Source organism: Herpailurus yagouaroundi, unplaced genomic scaffold, assembly GCF_014898765.1.
Source record: "Herpailurus yagouaroundi ecotype Mexico unplaced genomic scaffold, PumYag 181, whole genome shotgun sequence".
NCBI classification, from domain to species: domain Eukaryota; kingdom Metazoa; phylum Chordata; class Mammalia; order Carnivora; family Felidae; genus Herpailurus; species Herpailurus yagouaroundi.
In genome coordinates, this window is record NW_024412412.1 from 17,137,204 (window position 1) to 17,155,760 (window position 18,557).

The 18,557-nt window shown below is 47.1% G+C and overlaps 1 protein-coding gene across 10 annotated transcripts in view; it reads right to left on the reverse strand.

Annotated features, from left to right (window-relative positions):
- Window positions 1-18,080, reverse strand: part of FAT1 (FAT atypical cadherin 1) — a 135,024-nt gene extending 116,944 nt beyond the window's left edge. For 5 of the 10 annotated variants that reach the window (XM_040490016.1, XM_040490013.1, XM_040490015.1 and 2 more), the window contains exons 1-2: window positions 17,706-18,077; window positions 597-3,873 (exon numbers count right to left, since the gene is read on the reverse strand). In XM_040490016.1, coding sequence (XP_040345950.1) covers window positions 597-3,855 — 3,259 coding nt within the window. In that variant the 5' untranslated portion in view covers window positions 3,856-3,873; window positions 17,706-18,077. Of the gene's footprint in view, window positions 1-596; window positions 3,874-14,971; window positions 15,155-16,825; window positions 17,007-17,705 lie in introns of those variants that run through there. The other 5 variants (XR_005794948.1, XM_040490017.1, XM_040490018.1 and 2 more) reach the window with 3 other exon arrangements.
- Between the last annotated feature and the right edge of the window lie 477 nt (window positions 18,081-18,557).

Genomic DNA, 18,557 nt, shown 5'->3' on the forward strand with positions numbered 1-18,557 from the left:
ATTAACTTGTCCAAGATCACCCAATTAACAACTCAAAGAGCCAAGTCCCTACAATTCAACATTGTACTTCCCTACGTCTGTCTGCCTCTCAAACAAAACTTGGAAGAGGTACTAAGGAAAGCAGACCACATCGCGGAAGCTTTAGCAGTGTGTTCTCTCTGTGCACTGCACAATTCTGCAGGTGTGCAATCATCTCTGAAAAGCATGCTAGATAGTGGGCGGTGGCGGTTCTAAGTGTGCAAAAAGACTAGCTTGAACAGCTCTGGAACAGTTTCTCAAAGTTACAGCAAAACCACAGTGATGCTTCTAATAATGCAGAGCACAAACTTAAAGATCAGGATCAATGGTAATGATTCCAACTTTCTCCCGTTTCCTTACTCATTGTACACCACGTCATTCAAGTTCCTTCGGTTCCATACTCACGACTTACTACACACAGGGATGCTCCTAAGAGGGCAAAAAGCATGCACGTGCACTTCTGTGTGGAGCCCTGACAGAGGCCAACAGGGAACTGTACAGGAGCCAGCTCAGGGCAGATCATTACTTTGGGACAAATGGGAGGGGAGATCAAACCAGAAGAGTAATAATGTATTTACCTGTCTCTTCGTCTATTTTGAAAACACCAACACCAGAACCATCTCTTATGGAATAGCGGATCTCCCCGTCTCTTCCTGTGTCCTCATCGTGAGCAGACACTGTCATTACTGAGGAACCAATAGGGACATCTTCTTTCACTACCCCCTTCTCCACAAAGCTGGAAAACACTGGTGGGTGTAAGTTCTCATTCACATCAATGACCTCAACTTCAACATAGCAAGTGGAAGACAGAGAAACCGGCTTCCCTTTGTCTTTGGCCCTCACGGTGAGATTATACACTTGCTTCTTCTCAAAGTCCAAATGCTGGACAATTCTGACCGCTCCGCTGAGTTTATCCACATCAAAGTGTCCTTCTCCGTGGTCCAGCAGACTGTATCTCACTTGGCTAGACTGACCTAAATCGGGATCATAGGCCTCCAACCACATGATTATGGTTCCTTCTGGAAGGTCTTCGCGAACTTTCACACGGTAATTAGGTGGAATGAACCTAGGTGGGTTGTCATTAACATCCTCTAATGATACTTTCAAAAGAACTGTGGAAAGCAACTGAGGTTCTTCTCTGGCTTGATCCCTGGCTTCAATCTTTAAGTAATGCACATGCTGTACTTCGCGATCCAAAGGGGACACAATTTTAACAACTCCAGTCACGCTGTCAATGGAGAATTTATCTGTGTCTGTGAGAATAGAGTAGGTCACATGTCCATTCGGCCCTAAATCTTTATCTGTGGCTTCAACCTGGATGATTTCACTATCTACCTCTTTGTCTTCGCGCACTTCAACAAAGTAGCTCTCCTGTAAAAACTCCGGGGGATTATCATTGGCATCCAGAACTCTGATGTCTACAAGACGCCAAGCGGCCTTCTGTGGTATACCAAGGTCAGATGCTGTAATGTTCAGGGTGTACTTGTCTGTTGTTTCACGGTCAAGCGGAGATAAAATCTTCAGCATTCCAGTTTCCATGTCAATTACAAAGCAACTATCCTCATTTCCTCCAGAAATGGCATAGACCAGTTTTCCATTGAAGCCAGTGTCCAGGTCAGTAGCATTCATGAAAATTATGCTGGCACCCACTGGACGGTTTTCCTTTACCTCAACACCAGCGGGGAGAGTACTTCTGAACTGTGGCGCGTGCGCATTGACAGAGTGGGAATCCAAGAAAATGTCCTCCACCTCTCCCTGACTGTGTAACTTATTTGCCTGCAGGAGTTTCTCCGCCAGCATTTTGGCAACGCCCGTCTCTTCGCACTGCAAGTGTACTGGCTTGCGACTAGCAGCCACAGTTATGTTGATGTATAACGGTGTGGCAAAATTCTCTCCATCTGTGGCCGTGATTCTCAGGCTGTGAAATGACACCTTGGTCCCTAAGCCATCCAGTAGGGACTGCTTTAGGGACAACACCCCAGAGCTGGGGTTTAGGCTGAACAAATCTAGTTCGTTTCCAGCTTCAATCTGGTATCGGACCAACTGAAGTTCGTCAGCATCAATCGCAGAAACAGTAGTTATTTGCTCCCCCACACCTAGATCCCTGGGGATAGTTCCTTCACAATTGATTTTCTCAAACAAGGGTGTGTTGTCATTCAAGTTATTGAGGGTCACCGTGGCGAGGACTTCAACTTCCCGGCGGTATGGCAAGCCCCAGTCTGACGCTCGAATCCTCAGAGTATAAACCCGAGGCATCAGCTCATAGTCCAGGTTTTCTGAAGTACTCACGGCACCAGTGAAATGGTTAATGACGAAGGGCACGTGGTTTAAATTGGCAATACTGTAAGTCACATAGCCATTCTCCCCCTCATCGGGGTCCACGGCACTCACGCTCAGGACCGTCGTACCAATGGGCACGTTCTCATCAAAAGATGCTTTGTAAGCAGTCTGGGTAAACTCAGGGGGATTGCTGTTCGCACCTAAGACTTTAACCAACACTCTGGTCGAGGCTCTTCTGTCACTTGTTGTTACTTCAAGTTCAAAATGGGATGCCTGCTGTCTTTTAACTGGCTCCAAAATGGAAATGAGACCAGTGTTGGGATTTAAACTGAATTTAGCTTTCCCGGGGGTACTTTTGAAAACATACCTCAAATGAGAATAACTAGGCGTGGCTTTCACCATGACCACGGGGGTATTGGAAGGAGCAAACTCACCGATTTCTGCTCTATAAACATCCTTTTCAAACTTGACTGGCCCAGCTTTGAACTGCGGAGAAGTCACATGAATTACTTTCACAGAAGAGAACTGGGGAGGGGTTCCTTTATCTTTAGCCTGTAGCGTCAGATTGTAGCCAAAAGGATGACTGTCCCAATCAATGCCACCAACTGCCTTGACTTTATATTCTTTACTCCCTGGAGAGGACCTCACTGTTCTAAACTGTTGAAGGAGGTCACCTGCCACAATGCTTAAAGAAGCTATTTCCCCATTGGGCCCCTGATCACAGTCGTCCACGGTTACGATTGCATATGTTGGGTCCTTGTCCAGTTCTGATGGAGACAGCGTCACCGCCGTGATCACAGGAGCACATCCGTTGGCCTGTTCCACGTGAACCGTCAGCTTAGCCATGCTGCTGATACCACTGCTACCATACAGTTTCATCCCACGGTCCACAGCAAGAATCTCCATCTCATAGAGCTTGGTCTCTGCGTAATCGAGCCTACCAGTTAAAACTATGGCACCGCTGGTCGGGTGAATAGCGAACACATCTGTTCGATCTTTGAAACTGTAGTAAAACTCTCCGTTGGTTCCTATGTCTGCATCTGTGGCGCTGACTCTGGCAATACTGGTCCTTATGGCTGTGTTTTCAGGTAACGAAACACTGTACGAGGTGGGGGAGAACAGCGGTCTCAAGTCGTTTGTATCCAGCACTTGCACCCTGACCTTGGCTCGGGCTTCAGCATTAGTATTTTTTTCAACTGCTTTGACTATCAATGTGTAATGGTCTTTTACTTCCCTATTAAGAATAGCTGTATTTCCTCCTTTGGTCCTTATTCTTAAGAAGCAAAAGTCTCCAAGGACATACTCTTCAGCTTTGAAAAGGTTTTCGTTGTCCCCGGAGATAATTCTGTACCTTAACTCCCACAGTGGATTTGTAAGGTAAATACCCATCTTTACAGGATGGCCCACGTAGGTTTTAGCTGCAGAGTTTTCGTGCACCGTGACATTGTACTGGAAGTGTGTAAACTGGAGAGGACTCTGCTCAGGGGTTTGGCTTCCGTCGCCGTCTCCAAAACGCTGGAGGAGCAGGAGCAGGAGCAAGGCCACAGGTCTCCCCATCGCTTAACCCTCAGGAATCTAAAACACAGGAAAGAAAGAAGAATCGTGACCTCGAAGAAATAAACAAGGCAGCATAAACTTGTTTCGGGAGTTTTAGACTTTGCATTTTAGTGAAGTATTGTACATATGTATGAAATACAAATATGTGCAATCGTTTTTAGGTTTTTTTCCGTTGTCCAAGTATCAATACCTCTAAACATGTCTAGAATTACTAAGGAACAATCTTTTTCTTGTACTTTGAGGACTCAAGAATCATAAGGAGCTTCAGATCAAAGACTCCCGCCAGCTACATGTAACACCAAAGCTGAATTGTTCTACTTGATTCTTCAAGGCAAATGGAACCAACTGTGACAAAGGGAGATAACGAACATTGTCTAGGTTTACTTATACACAACAGATGAAATGCCCAAAAGCTCGCAAATTTCATGCTGCCACAGTATCCCAAGCACAGGAAGCTTTGAAGAACTGATTCAGAACAAGACCCAACCTGAAAGGTGGTTTCATAGGACCTCCCATAAGGACATTCTATAACCTCATCTCAAAAGTGATCCAGAAATTATTTCTTTCTAAGGATAATTTAGTTGACTCCCTCCAAAACGTAAGGGTTTACGGTCTCATTTAGCGTTATGTAACTATTTAAAGGTATTAAAATACTTATAAAATCATTATATCATTTTGATACTGAGGTCACTTCTAAACCAACGTGAGTCAAAAAGAGTCCATTTACAAATGGGAAACCAGCAGCCTGATGTCAAACAGCAAAGCGAATCTTACCCACCACATCAATGTTTTATCACCACTGCAGTCAACAACCAGTGTTCACAACCAAACACAAGACACACACACACACACACACACACACAGCTAAAGCATCCAGGCTGACACACAGAGAGGGCCCCATGAACGCAGCAAGGTGGTCGGCCCCGCGGAGAAGGTCAGAGGGGAAACGGGAAGGCAAGGGGGCATTTGAGAAAGGGTTCCCTTTAGCAAGCGGAAGGTAGGCAGTCCTCCGGGCTGGCCTTCCGGATGAGCAAGACAATTATTTTCAGACCCACCGTTCCTCTAAATGCCAACAAATTCACCTTGCAAATCAATGGAGCCTCACAAAACACCCCAGCACTCTCCCGAGGGGACGGCACTGCACCCTCAAACAAGTGCTCCCAGAACGGGAGCCCCACCCAAAGGTGAAAGCAGCAGCAGACCGGAGGGCTGGGTGAAGGGCCGGCGGGAATTCGCGAGGCAGCGTTAACTCACAGTATCTTCACCGCACCCCGTCAGTCATTTCATCAGGGAAAAAAGAAAAGCCCTCCTTCACACAAGGCTTAACGGATGCTCGATCACATTCCAGGCGGGCCCCCTGACATGTGCCTTCGCTATCATGCCATCTCCTCGGCGATAAAGTCAGGAGACCATACAGACTTCCAGCCTCCCGGAGAACGATGATCACTTCAAAGTAAGAAAACAGTTTCCTGGCAAAACAATCTCTTCATGTGGTCAACAGTCCTAATATTCAGGGAAATCTGAAAGATAGAACGATGCAGGGACGTCCCCTAAACCGGGGAAAACTTCAGTTCAACCTACAGGTATGGGGAGCCTAGTTCAGGACAGACTGTGGAGGGTATGTGAACCAAAGACTATTTCCAGATCCTGAGGCATTTACGAACTAAGAACAATAGAGAGAGAGAGAAGATGCTTTCAGTAACACTTAAAAAGCTCATGTGAAAGAAGCAAGCACAGTGTTTCATCTCAGAAGACTTGTTACTGCTATCCACTTTACAACAAAGTATTATGCCGGGACTCTATTGTAAACAATTAAAATATTATTGCTTAATTCTCCATATAAAGTATTACGCAGCCACTAAAAAGAATAAGCCACCACTCTGAATGTTGGTACATAGAGACATCCAGATATGTTAAATGGAAAAAATTAAACTGATCCCATGTATGTGTGTAAAAAAAGGCGGGGGCGGGGTGGGGGATGAATTGTGTGCACAGTATATGAATATGCTGAAAAATGGACAGAAACATTCTGGATCAAAAAAAAAAAAAAATCAACTGTCAACAGTGGTAATTTGTGGAGAACAGGCAGCTAGGTGAATGTTCATGCTTTATTTCCACGACTCTAGCTGAATATTTTAGCACAGGTGCAGGCCATCTGTTCCACTCACTCACTCCCTTCATCAATTATTTGACTTCATTCAACGAATATTTAATGCTATGTGCTAGGAATCGTTCTAGATGCTGGGGATACAAAAGTGAGCCAGAGCAGCAACAAATCCTCATGGAAGACATATTTCCTGGTGAGAAACAAGCAAAGAGTGTATCCCATGCTGATGACGAGGCACTAAAAAGAAAAATAAAGAAGGGCAGGAGACTGTGGTCCGGAACCCGAAGGGAAGGACAGAACTAAATTCAAAAGGCCCAAGGGCCACCCGGGCGGCTCAGTGGGTTAAGCGTCCGACTCTTGATTTCCGTTCAGGTCATGATCTGAAGGTTCGTGGGTTCCAGCCCCATATTGGGGTCTCTGCTGTGAGCATAGAGCCTGCTTTGGATCCTCGTTCTTGTTCTCTCTCTGCCTCTCCCCCCTACTTTCTCTAAAATAGATACGTACATCCATAATACATAAATAAAATTCAAAAGGCCCGGAGTGCATTTTAGGATGTTCATTGTTATCCTGGTCTCCACCCATTCAAAGCCTGTTGTATCTCCTCCAACTCACTCCACACTCTCCCACCAAAACAAACAAACAAACAAACAAACAAACAAACAGTTTCCAGACTTTGCCAGTGTTCCCTGGGGCTCAAAATCACGTCCAGTAGAGAGGCATTAGTTACAAAAACAGAGACCACTGTGGCTGGGGCACAGATGAGGGGAGAGCAGTAAGGGAGTTTTTTTTATATATAAATTTTAACCTTTAGAATCATTTTAGATTTACAGGAAAGTTATGAAGACGGTCTCTCCTGTTGGTAACCTCTCCCATTATTACGTGCACTTGTCACAACTAACGAACTAGAGAGGAACAGGACCTAGGGAATTAGATGAGGGGTTTTGGAAAGTTAAGGTGAAAATGCCCACTGTTGCCCAAGTAATGATTCTGACGGGGCAAGCTGACGTGTGGGAGAGGTCCAGCATGGAGACACAAATGTGAGAGTTGCCTGAATATACAGAGCATGCTGTTTCAACCACAAAACTGAGATCATCCAGGGAGAGAGTACAGGTAGAGAGGAAAAGAAAAGCAAGCACAGAGCCCTGATGACCCACGCCCCCAAAATGTGGAGGACAGAAGAGGAGAACCAGCACATGAGACGGGACAGCAGTCAGTCGCTGACGCAGAAGCAAGAAACAGTGGGGTTATAAAAACAGGATGGGTCCGTCAATCTTTCTGAACATCTGAAGCCTCACATTAGAACTTGGCAATGACGCATACACACTGGCTGCTACTATGCAGCTGCACACACTGCTGGCCGGCCCCGGACACGCCCTCACGCCCCAACCCGGCACAAGGAAAAGGCCAACACATCACATTACTGCAACGGTTCCCTCCCCACCGCATCTTGGCCACCACCCTGCTCTCACAGCTGCATTCCCCACGCCTGATCACCTTCCTGAACCCACCCCGCCAGCGGTTCTTCTCAGGGACAGCTCAAAGCCGGACTACCCCTGCTGGACCACCCTCAACAGAAACCGTTCAAAACCCGGAATTTACTCTGCAAACCTGGCTAAAAGAATGCCACTGTGATCAGGATCAATGAGTAAGGGTAACTTTTTACATCAGAAAACAAAAATTCCATGGGGCGCCTGGGTGGCTCAGTCGGTTAAGCATCCAACTCGATTTCGGCTTTGGTCATGATCTCACAGGTCGTGAGATCGAGTCCCACGCCAGGCTCTGCACTGACGGCATGGAACCTGCTTGAGATTCTCCCTCCCTGTCTCTCTCTGCCCCTCCCCCGCCTCACTCTTGCTCTCACTCTCTCCTGCTCTCTCAAATATTTAAAAAAAAAGGAAGAAAACAATTCACTTTTTAGGAGGTATTAACCTTTAGTAAAGGAACCTAGAACCATGGATTCAGGTTCTGCTATAAAATGCGTGATCAAAAAAGTGGTGGCTGTTCCCCTGTGCAAAACAAACAGCAAAGCTGAGGAAGGAAAAAAAAAAGATACTAAAACCATTTCTACTGAAAAGTACATTACCTAGAGTTCATGCTTATGAAAATTAAACTCCAGAAACGATTTTAGCCAAAGGCTACACTTTGATATTTAGAAGGTGATCATACTACTTCAACTCATTGTAGTTTAGGTTTTCTTCTATGCATTTTGCAAAGTGAAAACCAAGAATGTTTACTTAGTGCAGCCTGTAGAGGAAAGGGCCTCAGGTCCGAAGCTAAAATATCTTTAGTATAGATTTCTGGAAATCCATAAATAAGAGAGAAAAAATAATTTTTCTAGTAGAAATCAGATATTAACGTGCTCATATTTCTTCATTAGGGAGACCTTCACATAGAGTGTTCTAAGTCAATTACCGTGACTGCCCCTTCGTCACAAAACAGAACACAGCCCCAGTGCTAAGAACAAAACTGCATAAATTCAAATATTTAGATCTAAAGCTGAAGATTCAGAAATGTTGCATATGCTTCCATGATAGGACTAGGTGGGACACAGCATCACACATGCATAAAATCCCCTAAATGTTGTACATCTAGTACTTAGAGGTCCCAAATCTTAACATGCCTTCAGCCCGCCATGCAACAGGCAAAAAGTAAACAGCATCAATGCCACCTGTGAGGATAAAAACACACAAAAATATTCACCTGAAGAACTCTGTGTTCTCCCTCGGCGTGCCCTCCCACATTCTCCCATTTTGTACCAGCAGCAGTGAGAGCACTCACTAGAGTTGAACTTATTACTGAAATCCAGAGCTTAATGTTCAGTTTGAATAGTGTCACATTTTTAAAGTATTTCTGAAGATGTTTCAACTGCAGGGAAGATAACCACATTTTCAAAGAAAAATGTCACCAAAAAGCCAGTATGAAATGTAAATGACTCCTGTTTTTTAAAAATAGTGTATATTAAATGTTTAATGGTCTCTAAAATCAATAGGGAGGGAGGGGGATGGAGGGGGAGAGAGGGAGGGGGGAGAGAGGGAGGGGGAGAGAGGGAGGGGGGGAGAGGGGGGGGGAGAGAGGGAGGGGGAGAGAGAGAGGGAGGGAGGGAGAGAGAGAGAGAATTAGATCTTACTAAGAAAGCCTGTTATTCAGGTATTACTAATTCACAGCTTCCAGATACCATTTACAAGACGGGAAAAAGTCACTTTCCTAATAAATTATAATAGCCAACAACAGTACTTTTAAAAGTTTTTACTGTTACACTGAAAATGTAATGGGTGGCTCCTGTTTATTTTCCGAGTGCGTATCAAATCTTTCTAAGCCACGTTCGGACATTTGTCCGTAGCAACAGGGGTGGGGGCCCACTATGAACCCAGACTGAACAGCCTTAGGCTGGATGTGTCTCCTGTAACTGCTCCTGGTGTTAATTCTGAGAGGGGCCTCGCTAAGTCTGGTTGCTCCGGCGATGACTTGATTTAAATACTGCCTTCAAATGATCAACAACTCATTCCATTTAACGCAATCTTCAAACCACTAATACATGCCGGTGACAACCCCAAATCTCTCCCCTCAGCACAACGTAACTCTCTTCCAGCACTTAAAAACCTGAAGAAAATTAGAGAGTTCCTAGTTTGTAAGCAGCCTCCATATAAAATCTGCTATGTGATTTACCTGCTCTATGAACCTATAAAACACATCTGCGGGCATCTGAAGATCACTGGCTGTTCCGTGCCGTTGTGACATACAAGACAAGACAGGAGGAACACGGGCTGCACAGACATTTCTGGCTGGGCTAGGCATCCATGGGCTATTCACTTTCCTCTCCTCTTTTTACAGACCAGACATGACCACTACTTGTTACTCACCCTGCAACCACTTTCTCCTCACCCACGCTCCAGGGCAAACATTGCTCACGGAGAAGTTCCAGAAACACAGCTTACCGCTCGTGATTTTACATCATCTCACCTAACGTACTTTTTCTCTGCAAACAAATAGCATTTAAATGTCATTTTGGCAGGGTGGCCATTAATTAACACCAGCCACTTCCTCCACTCCCAAATTAGTAAAGCTTTTACTACTGGCCAAATTATGATGATAATTATTTAGGTACACATACAGATATCTCACTAAATAATGGATCGGGTAGGTGAAGGTTCCGTGTAAAAGAAAAAAAAAAAAAAGGAAAGTCATCATATACAAAGTCCCTCCTCTTCCTCTCCTTAAAATGTTCTTTCCCCCTATTTGTTCTTCTTCCCACCTTTCAGAAGACACGTGACCCTGCCTAGCTACAAATAAAGCCACCCAGGGTGCCGTACATAAAATTCTGCCTCTTCTGCAGCTCCTGCCTAAATTATCACTCCCTCTCAAACATCTCACTCAAATGACCCAGCCATGACCGGCCCTTTTTCCAGGGTCTACAAACACACACAAGTTTATCCCTACTTAAAAATAAGCTTCCTTCAAACCTTCACTTCCTTCCAACTCACACCCTATATTTCCCCTTCCCGTACAGGCAGAGAGTTCTAAACAAGAACTTGCTTAGGGCTACCCTGACTTCTGTCTCCAAAGAGGCCACTTCCACCCTCAACTGCTCTACAGGACCTCACATCCATCCTGGCACCAGACACAGCTTCTCCCGGCATCACAAGTCAGTGTCAAATCAGAGGACTCTTTCTCAGTACTCCCTGAATTAATGTCACATGTGACACCACCCACCACACCCTTGCGTCCTTTACAGGTCACAGACTGCCTAAAGCATGGTCAATCCACAACACATAAAGGATAAATGACACTGTTCTCCTGATTTTCCTCTCTCGCCTTGAAGTTCGCCATCACAAACTTCTGTCTTCTGACTCTTCTTACATATGCACGTAGTATCGTGCTTCGAGGTCTCATCCACTCAGTCGTACTCAATCGTACTCAATCGGCCAGGAGCACTTTGGAATCCCACATTCCAGCCTTAACTTCCCCCAAGTGTGGGAACACGCCTCCTGAGATGCCATCACACCTGCCACACAGCCTTTCACCAGCTCCCAACCACAACATGCCAGCCACTCCACTCTACTATCCTACTGCACCTCTCCAGCAACGGAACAGTGTCTCCACTTTCCAAATCACTCAGGCTTGCAACCTAAGAAATCGATTAAGAAAGAAGGGGCTGGCAGGCATAAAACCTGTGATCTAGCCTTGGCTTTGTCCCTAAATCCATTGTGTGAATTCATGGAAGTTACCTAATGCTTGGATTCCATCTCTTTATTTGAAAAACTGTACTAAAATCTTTATAGCCTCCTGCCCTCCAGAGAGACACTTCTCTCCTCCCCACCCTTCCCCCACCACTTTCCTCTCTCTCACACTTGTACAGACACCGATCTTTTATTTCTAACTACCAAACCTCCATATCTAAAGTTATTGAGACTGTGGACAATTTTTTACTCTCAATTTCTGAAAACTGTCCCCTTTCCGTTTGTCACCTAGTTCCTATCTGTATTTACTCAGGCACAGGATCTCATAGCTTTCAAAGCAGTATTCCTGTGTTCTTACCATTCCCCCACCCCCCAATTTAGCCCATCTACCACAGTCAAATTAATCTCATTAAAACTTCTTTGCAATATTAGTCCCTAGTTTGAAAATATTCCATGTTTCCCCTTAGCCTGCTGATTAAGTATATTCTTCTTAGCCTTGTACTAAAGACTAAAGACCTCCACCTGCTTCCTAATTGGATCTCCCAATAGTACTATTTCAAGCCAAAAAGGTGGACTTTCCACAGGCTGGAAACCACCAAGCTGTCCAGAGCAGGTGACACCACCTAGTGGTGAGGCCGCTAACCCTGTAAGATCTCTATCCCTTGCCTTCTTAAAAGGTAACCTCAACATTGGTCTTCCTGCCCTTCATTCCTCACATACTAGTTATTTTCTCACTTTTCTACATTTCTTTCTTTCCACCACTTCTTAACACCTGCCCCATAAAAACCTGTCCTCCCTGTCTATAACCCAATGTACGTCCAGACCATAGACATTCTATGTTCTACTTGCACAAAGGAAAAAAACAAGCTGCAAGTCATGGGAAAACAGGATTAAACAGGCATTGATGATAAATCAACCAACCCTTTTCCTAAAGATAACATGGTATGCTCTCAGCATACCGCAAATCATGTCATAACTAAGGTTTCTACAATTTGCTTTATATGTGTCATTTCCTCTCCTTAAATTATTCCCTCCTGATTCACTCTTCCCTCAGAACTCACCCTATCCTACCTAATATCCACCTACCTGCCATGCCCAGCTCAATGAAGTGCTAGGATGAACTCCCCTGCTCTTATCACACTGGATATAACTATTTTTTGTCCTCCTGCCACTGTGCGCTGTAAGCTCCCTGAGGGAAGGCAATGCGATTTGCTCACCCTGTATCCTGTGTCCAGCCCAATGTCTGGCAAAGAGGAGACCCATAGTCGCTGAGTTCATGAATGGACAGATGGCTGAGGGTGGAGAATGGAAGGCAGGACTCTAGGAGAGGAGGGGTAACACGGGAAGATACACATCCATTCTTCTGAAATTAACAGAAAATCCAGGTGCAACCACCAGGCCAGTAACAACAGTGCAGATGGCTCTGATTTCTAGCAGCTGAGCAACAGGGTCACCACCCACCTCAAAATGCTTCCAAATTGGCTGGAAGAGATGCCAGATCAGTTTCTGTGATGCAGACCTTACTTTGAAGCTCTATGCTTGGATATTCTACGAAGGATTAAATACCACTTGGTTTTCCTAAATAGTTTGTAAAAAGACTACAGGTTCATCTCCACACATATAATAAACCTTTGGAATTAAGAATTTTGGCAATATATTTAAATCTGGGACCTAAAGGTTAAGTTTAAGTTTCTAAAAACTTTAAAACATGAAATATACAGATTCGTCATCTGACTGAATACGTTTTAAAGCCAAACTTGGGTGGAAAGCAGGTGGTGGTAGACTTGATAAGGGAGGTTAAATAATCTGTAAGATCCCTTTCACCTCTAACATTCAAAGAAATAACTGCTTCCAAGGTGGCTCATGAACTAAGTCTAAAGATACACATGAGAGGGGCAGGGTTGCTGGTAAACCAAAACAGTTGTTAGTCTGCACGTAATTTTCAGACTCCCATCTTGGCACTTGTCCACAACGTGGATTAAATGATCTATTAACATGATGAGAACTCACTGGGGGTAACTTCTAGTGACTAATTAAAAGATACAAGTAAAATACAGGTGGCCTAAATGCTTTTATTAAGTCCTCTAACAATCTACCTTCCTTTCAGAGTGACAAAGAATTTGGCTCATTTAAGACATTCTTTTTCAAGAAATGGGTACACAAATGCACACTTTATTCAAATCAAACCTTACACTGAACCTGTTAAATGCCATGTTTGGCTTAACTTAGAGTTAGATCAATTGTTTTTTAAAAATTATGTAGTGTTTTAAGTATTTTTAAATCCATCTTGAAGTTTAATGATGACAGTGAGACAATTCCAACTGTGGAACCAAAGCTGTCCTTTTAAAACTCAAAAGATAAAGCCAAAACTGACCCATATAACTGCAGAAAAAACACATTTTCATGAATAACTATCAATTGGATATGTTGGGTTAACCACTACATCTCCAAGAATGGCACGGGAAAACATCACTAAAACCTAGTTTTAACACGTGCAGAGATCAACTACTGAACCTGATATGTCGCAACCCACAAAGCCTCAAGAGGCTGCCTTTCTAAAAGACAAATAAATGAAGATCATCTGCCTTTTAAATGTTTCCCAATTTTAAGAGTCAGTGTAAATATCCAGGAAAGAAAAGAAAAGAAAGAAAAGAAAAGAAAAGAAAAGAAAAGAAAAGAAAAGAAAAGAAAATTTACCAAGCATAGTTAACAAAAGCCACTTAATGAAACTGTAGTTCAAACACATGCCCCCCCACACAAAAAACTTAAATGCATAAAAAATATTTGAGTTTACTCTTCTAAAGCATACAATTGTGTCCTTGTTTTCAAAGCTCTGCAATTCACATCAATGGGAACAAAAAAATCTCAAAGAAACAACACAAAGTTAGCTTCCTAGAAGAAAGCACTCTAAAAAAAAGCACTGAAGAATGAGGATCCCTCTTTAAAAAAAAAAAAAAACCTTACAAGTTTCTCCTCCAGGGGAAAAAAAAAACAAACTAATAAACAGCACATTTTGCAAATGTTTAGCCCCGCAATTTATCAATCGCACCTCGTCTACCTACATTCAACCAGTTAGTACTTAACCCTCAGAGCAGCGCTCCCTCGGGGCACAAAACATCTAAGAGAAACTGCGACTCCATTTCAAAGATCCCATCTCCTTGGCTACTGGCCTCGCCTTTCATCTCCCCAACGCTGGGACTCTCATAAATTGGAAGAATTAACCTAGGGCGAGATCGGTTAAGTCATTAGCGGGCTCGAGAATTACCGTGGAAGGGGAGCGGAGCGCGGCGGCGAAGTTTCCGAGCTCCGGGGCGCAGCGGAAGTCCTCGCCTCGCCCTCCGGCCGCCCGGTAGCCCCGCGCCGCGGCCGCCGCTCTGATTTCCAGCAATGGCTCCAGGACCAGACCCGTGCAGCCCCGGCCGCCGCCGCAGCCGGCAGCCCGCGCGCGGTGGCACTCGGCTCGGCAATTACCATTCGGTTCACGTTGCAAACTGTCCCCCTCCCACCTCTCCGCCCCCGCATCCTCCGCCGGCCGCCTAATCCTGAGCGGGTCCTGAACTTTCCAAGTGGGCAGGCGCCACGGCACTACCAACCTTCCAGCCGGGCTTGCTTTCATCCCTTGTCCCAGAGCACCGGCAGGAGCGCGCTCCTGGGCCGGACGGTGCGGGGAAAGCACCCAAAGAGCCGAAAAGTCCGCCCCCCAGAAGCAGCAAGTTGCATGCCTACCGAGCGCAGACGGCTCCGGCCCGGCCGCGCACGGGCAAACGCGGCGCGGCGCTGCGCCCCTTGCCCACCCGCCCCGCAGCCCCAGCTTCGTTTCTAGCAAACTTACAGCAAAGTTGGCCCCAAGTGGCAGCGGCGCTCTCGGGGACGCGCGCCTCGCCGCCTCAGCGCGCGCCCGAGCGGGGGCCAGGTCCTCCGGGGGCCTCACTGGGCCCACGGGTCCGCATGATGTCGGCGGCCCTGCCTCCCTCTCCGTGCGCCCCGCTCGGAGGCCACTGCTCGCCGCCCGCGCGCCCCACTCCGCAGCCGCCGGGCTAAGCACCGGCGCCTCACGCGCTGGGCGCGGAATATATCCCTCCGCCCGCAGCCACGCCTGCGAGCGCCGGCGCTCGTTTCTCCCGCGCGGAAACTCGATCTGACTTTCCCTGGCGGCCAGACTCTGAGCTTGCGGGTCCCGGGCAACAACGCCCCGCCACGGGTCAGTGATCCCTTGCCGCCAGAGCCGCCAGCTCCTTCCGAGGAGACGAGCGAGTGCCCAGGGTGATCTTGCGACACTCCGAGGAACAGTGTGCGGCTTGCTCTAGTGCGGATGTTGGTTACGGCTAGCACACAGATCTGTGCAGGGAATTAATATGGAATGTTTCCTGCTAGGAAAGGGGAAACAGTTTAGCTTAAAAAAAAAAAAAAAAAAAAAGTGAGCTTCCCCCGTCTCCCTTTAGATTGCCTAGCACCTTCAGGGAATTCTTAAATCTGCATTTGAAAGCCTCGGTTCTGGGTCTGCAATTGCTCGGTGGAATAAAATCTTCCAAAAGGTCTCAAAAGGAATGCAGTTAGATCGGATCTACTTCCTTCTTCAGTGTGCACGAAGATCCAGGGAAAATGAAAGCGCTTCCTCTGCCACCTCTTTATGCAAAGCTGGTTAAATCCCATAACCTCCCCAACCCTGGTTACGAACCCCAACGCCGGCCTCTTCCGGCGGACACCCCCGACTCCCACGTCTGCGGGACAAAAGGCTGCTCTGCCGCCTCGTGCGCTTTCCCAGCCGGCAAGTCAGCGGCACAAAGTGTGAACCCAGTCTAATGTTAAACTACAAGTTCCCTAGGGACAAGGGGAAGCCCCCGAGCGTCTAGCTGCCCCACTCGGGGAAGCCCGCCCCCCGCCCCACGCCCGAGCGCGCAGTCCCGGTCCTGGGGCTGTGAGACCATCCTCGGCCCGGGCAGTCTCCAGACCCGGGCTCCGCACGGCTGAGACTCAGCCGAAGCCCGGAGTGGTCCCGGGCATTGGAAAACGGCCCACAAAAGAGGGCGGACGTGATCTCGGAAAGTTTGTGGGACTCGAACGTTTAACACTGTGAGGACAAAGAGATCCGATTTCCCCGGAACCGGTGGTGGGGACTTCAGGCAGAGCTGCGAAGCACATGCGAGCGAGGGTGTCTAGGCTTAAAGAGAGACATTCCTTGGTTCAAAGTTAATGCAGTCTCTTCCCAAACCGTATTAAAGAAGGCGTTTGAAAAAATGAAGGTGTCTAGCAGGTTATGGCTGGGAAGGAAAAATAACGCCTGCAGAATGAATGTACTGATTCGCAGCACTAAGAGTATCTGGTGTACTCCCTGCACAGTATTTAGAATACACACATATTCATTCACACGCCCAGCAAACACCATCATCCAAACGCTTGGCCATCGTCATAAATGCGCAAAGTGCTCCTGGAGTTACAGGTCAATTTTATACTTGGAACACCTCGAAAATAGACGACCTGATCTCCAAGCTCTATCGGTATGCGCCCCTTGCCGAATTCTAACTCTCAAGAAATCACAGTCACGCAAGAACGCCAACAGTGTGCTGGGGGAGTGAGGTAGAGTTGGAGGACAAGGAAGAACACTGAAAAGTAAAAAGACACCATCCCGTAACATAAAATCACAAGATGCTATAAACGCCACGAAAGAATTCCTGAACAAAATTACCATTCATTAATAAATAAAAACGCCTATTAGAGCTAAAACATCTGTTTGGGAATCCCGATTTTCCAGGCTCACTGCGAAACCTAATTGCCTGAAGAAGTTGCACTTTTTCGCCACAGGAACAGCCGAGAGCCAGAGATGGAGATTCCAGACTCGCGACGACACGTTTTCCTGATCCTTTAGCCTAAACGAGACGAAATAGAGATGGCTCTTTGCTACCATCGAATTACCCTCACAAGAAAGAGTAATGTAGTTGAAGCTCTACGTTCGTCCTTTCAATAGTCGGCCCTCCCTAACCTTGTCCCCAAAGGCTTTTGGAAATAAGGGGAATAGGGGACGGTTCCTGAAAACAAAAACGCTTTCCTCCAGCCCTGCCTTTCTACCCAGTCCACCCAAGCCAGTATTTGGAAATTAGAGAATGGGCCGTAATGGGTGGTAAGTGAAGGCTGGGAGCTCACGCCCACGTCCCAGGAGCGCCCAGCAGGTCCAAGTTCTCGGTCCGCGCGGAACCCAGCAGGGATCGCGCGCCTTGCCGGGTGTCCGGACTAGAGGGCGCTGCGCCACTGCAGATCACGCGGCCCCCGTTGCGCCCTCCCTGGGCACCATTTCTATAATAAGTTACATTCAAAATAATGCACAAACAGCATAGCTTTTCAAGTTCTTTTGAACACTGCTATGTACGTATTTTATGAATTCCAAAACCTGTGCAGACTGATCTTTCATTCCCGAGGCATGTACAACCAGAGGGGTGTGCAGCTCGCCAAGAAGAGAGCCTGTAGGATGCACACGCTTCCCTGCACTAGCTCAGAGCCAAACAGCCCCACGTAATTTCATTTACGTTTAAACTTAAATACAAAAGGCTTGCACTAAACAAAGAACTTACCAGTTCAGCCGAGTCCTTGGATGCAGGCTTTAAAGTCCTCGGTAGCTCCGTAATCCCCACGTAATTTAGATATTTGTTAAAAAGCCGTATCTGAAGTACCAACTTTGACTCCCTCGGATCTTCAGCATGTCCCCAACGAGAGCGCGATCCGCCGGCGCTGCCCGGACCCAGGTGGCCACATCTCCGGAGGCTCCCGTCCTGGGTGGAAAGTTGCACACCAAAAGGAGGCGAAATGAGAGTGCGCGAGGGCTACGGAGAGGGCCGAGGAGAAGCCAAGTTTGTCAGGACATGTCCAGGCAGCAAGCCGCTGAGTTTGGGAGTTGCGGCCGGGAACTGCGGCGGATCGCTGCCTCTTTCCCCACTCCCTCCCTCTTGGAGGAGGTGGGGGAGGGGAGGTGACGTCAGCGCCCCGCCTCGCCCCCCGCCCCGCCGCGAGGATGGGATTCTCCTGCGGGGTCCGCCTCCCCGACAGTAGCACCGAGCGAGCCAGGGGCCGGAGCGGTCTCCGCTGCCGCAGCGCTCTTTTCCCGGAGGCTTGTGTCCCTCTCCACCGTGCGACGTCTCCCCGGCTCTACCGAGCGCCGGCGTTCCTCGCACTCAGCACCGGAACGGCCCCGGAGCCCCGCGGCGCGCACCCCTCTGCTTTTCCTTTTGGGCAAGCCCCCTCCCGCAGCGTTTCCCACGCGTCGAACTGCAGGTGATGCTCTCCCTCTTCTGCAGCTGAAATTCGTCGCGACGTGTCGCTTGCCGGGTTTTTGCAGGGCGGAAGCGAGGACAGTCTCTGCAGACTGGCCTGGACGACTTGTACTTTGTAGCCCTCCAACTTCTGGATGTGATGTATTTTAAATAGCT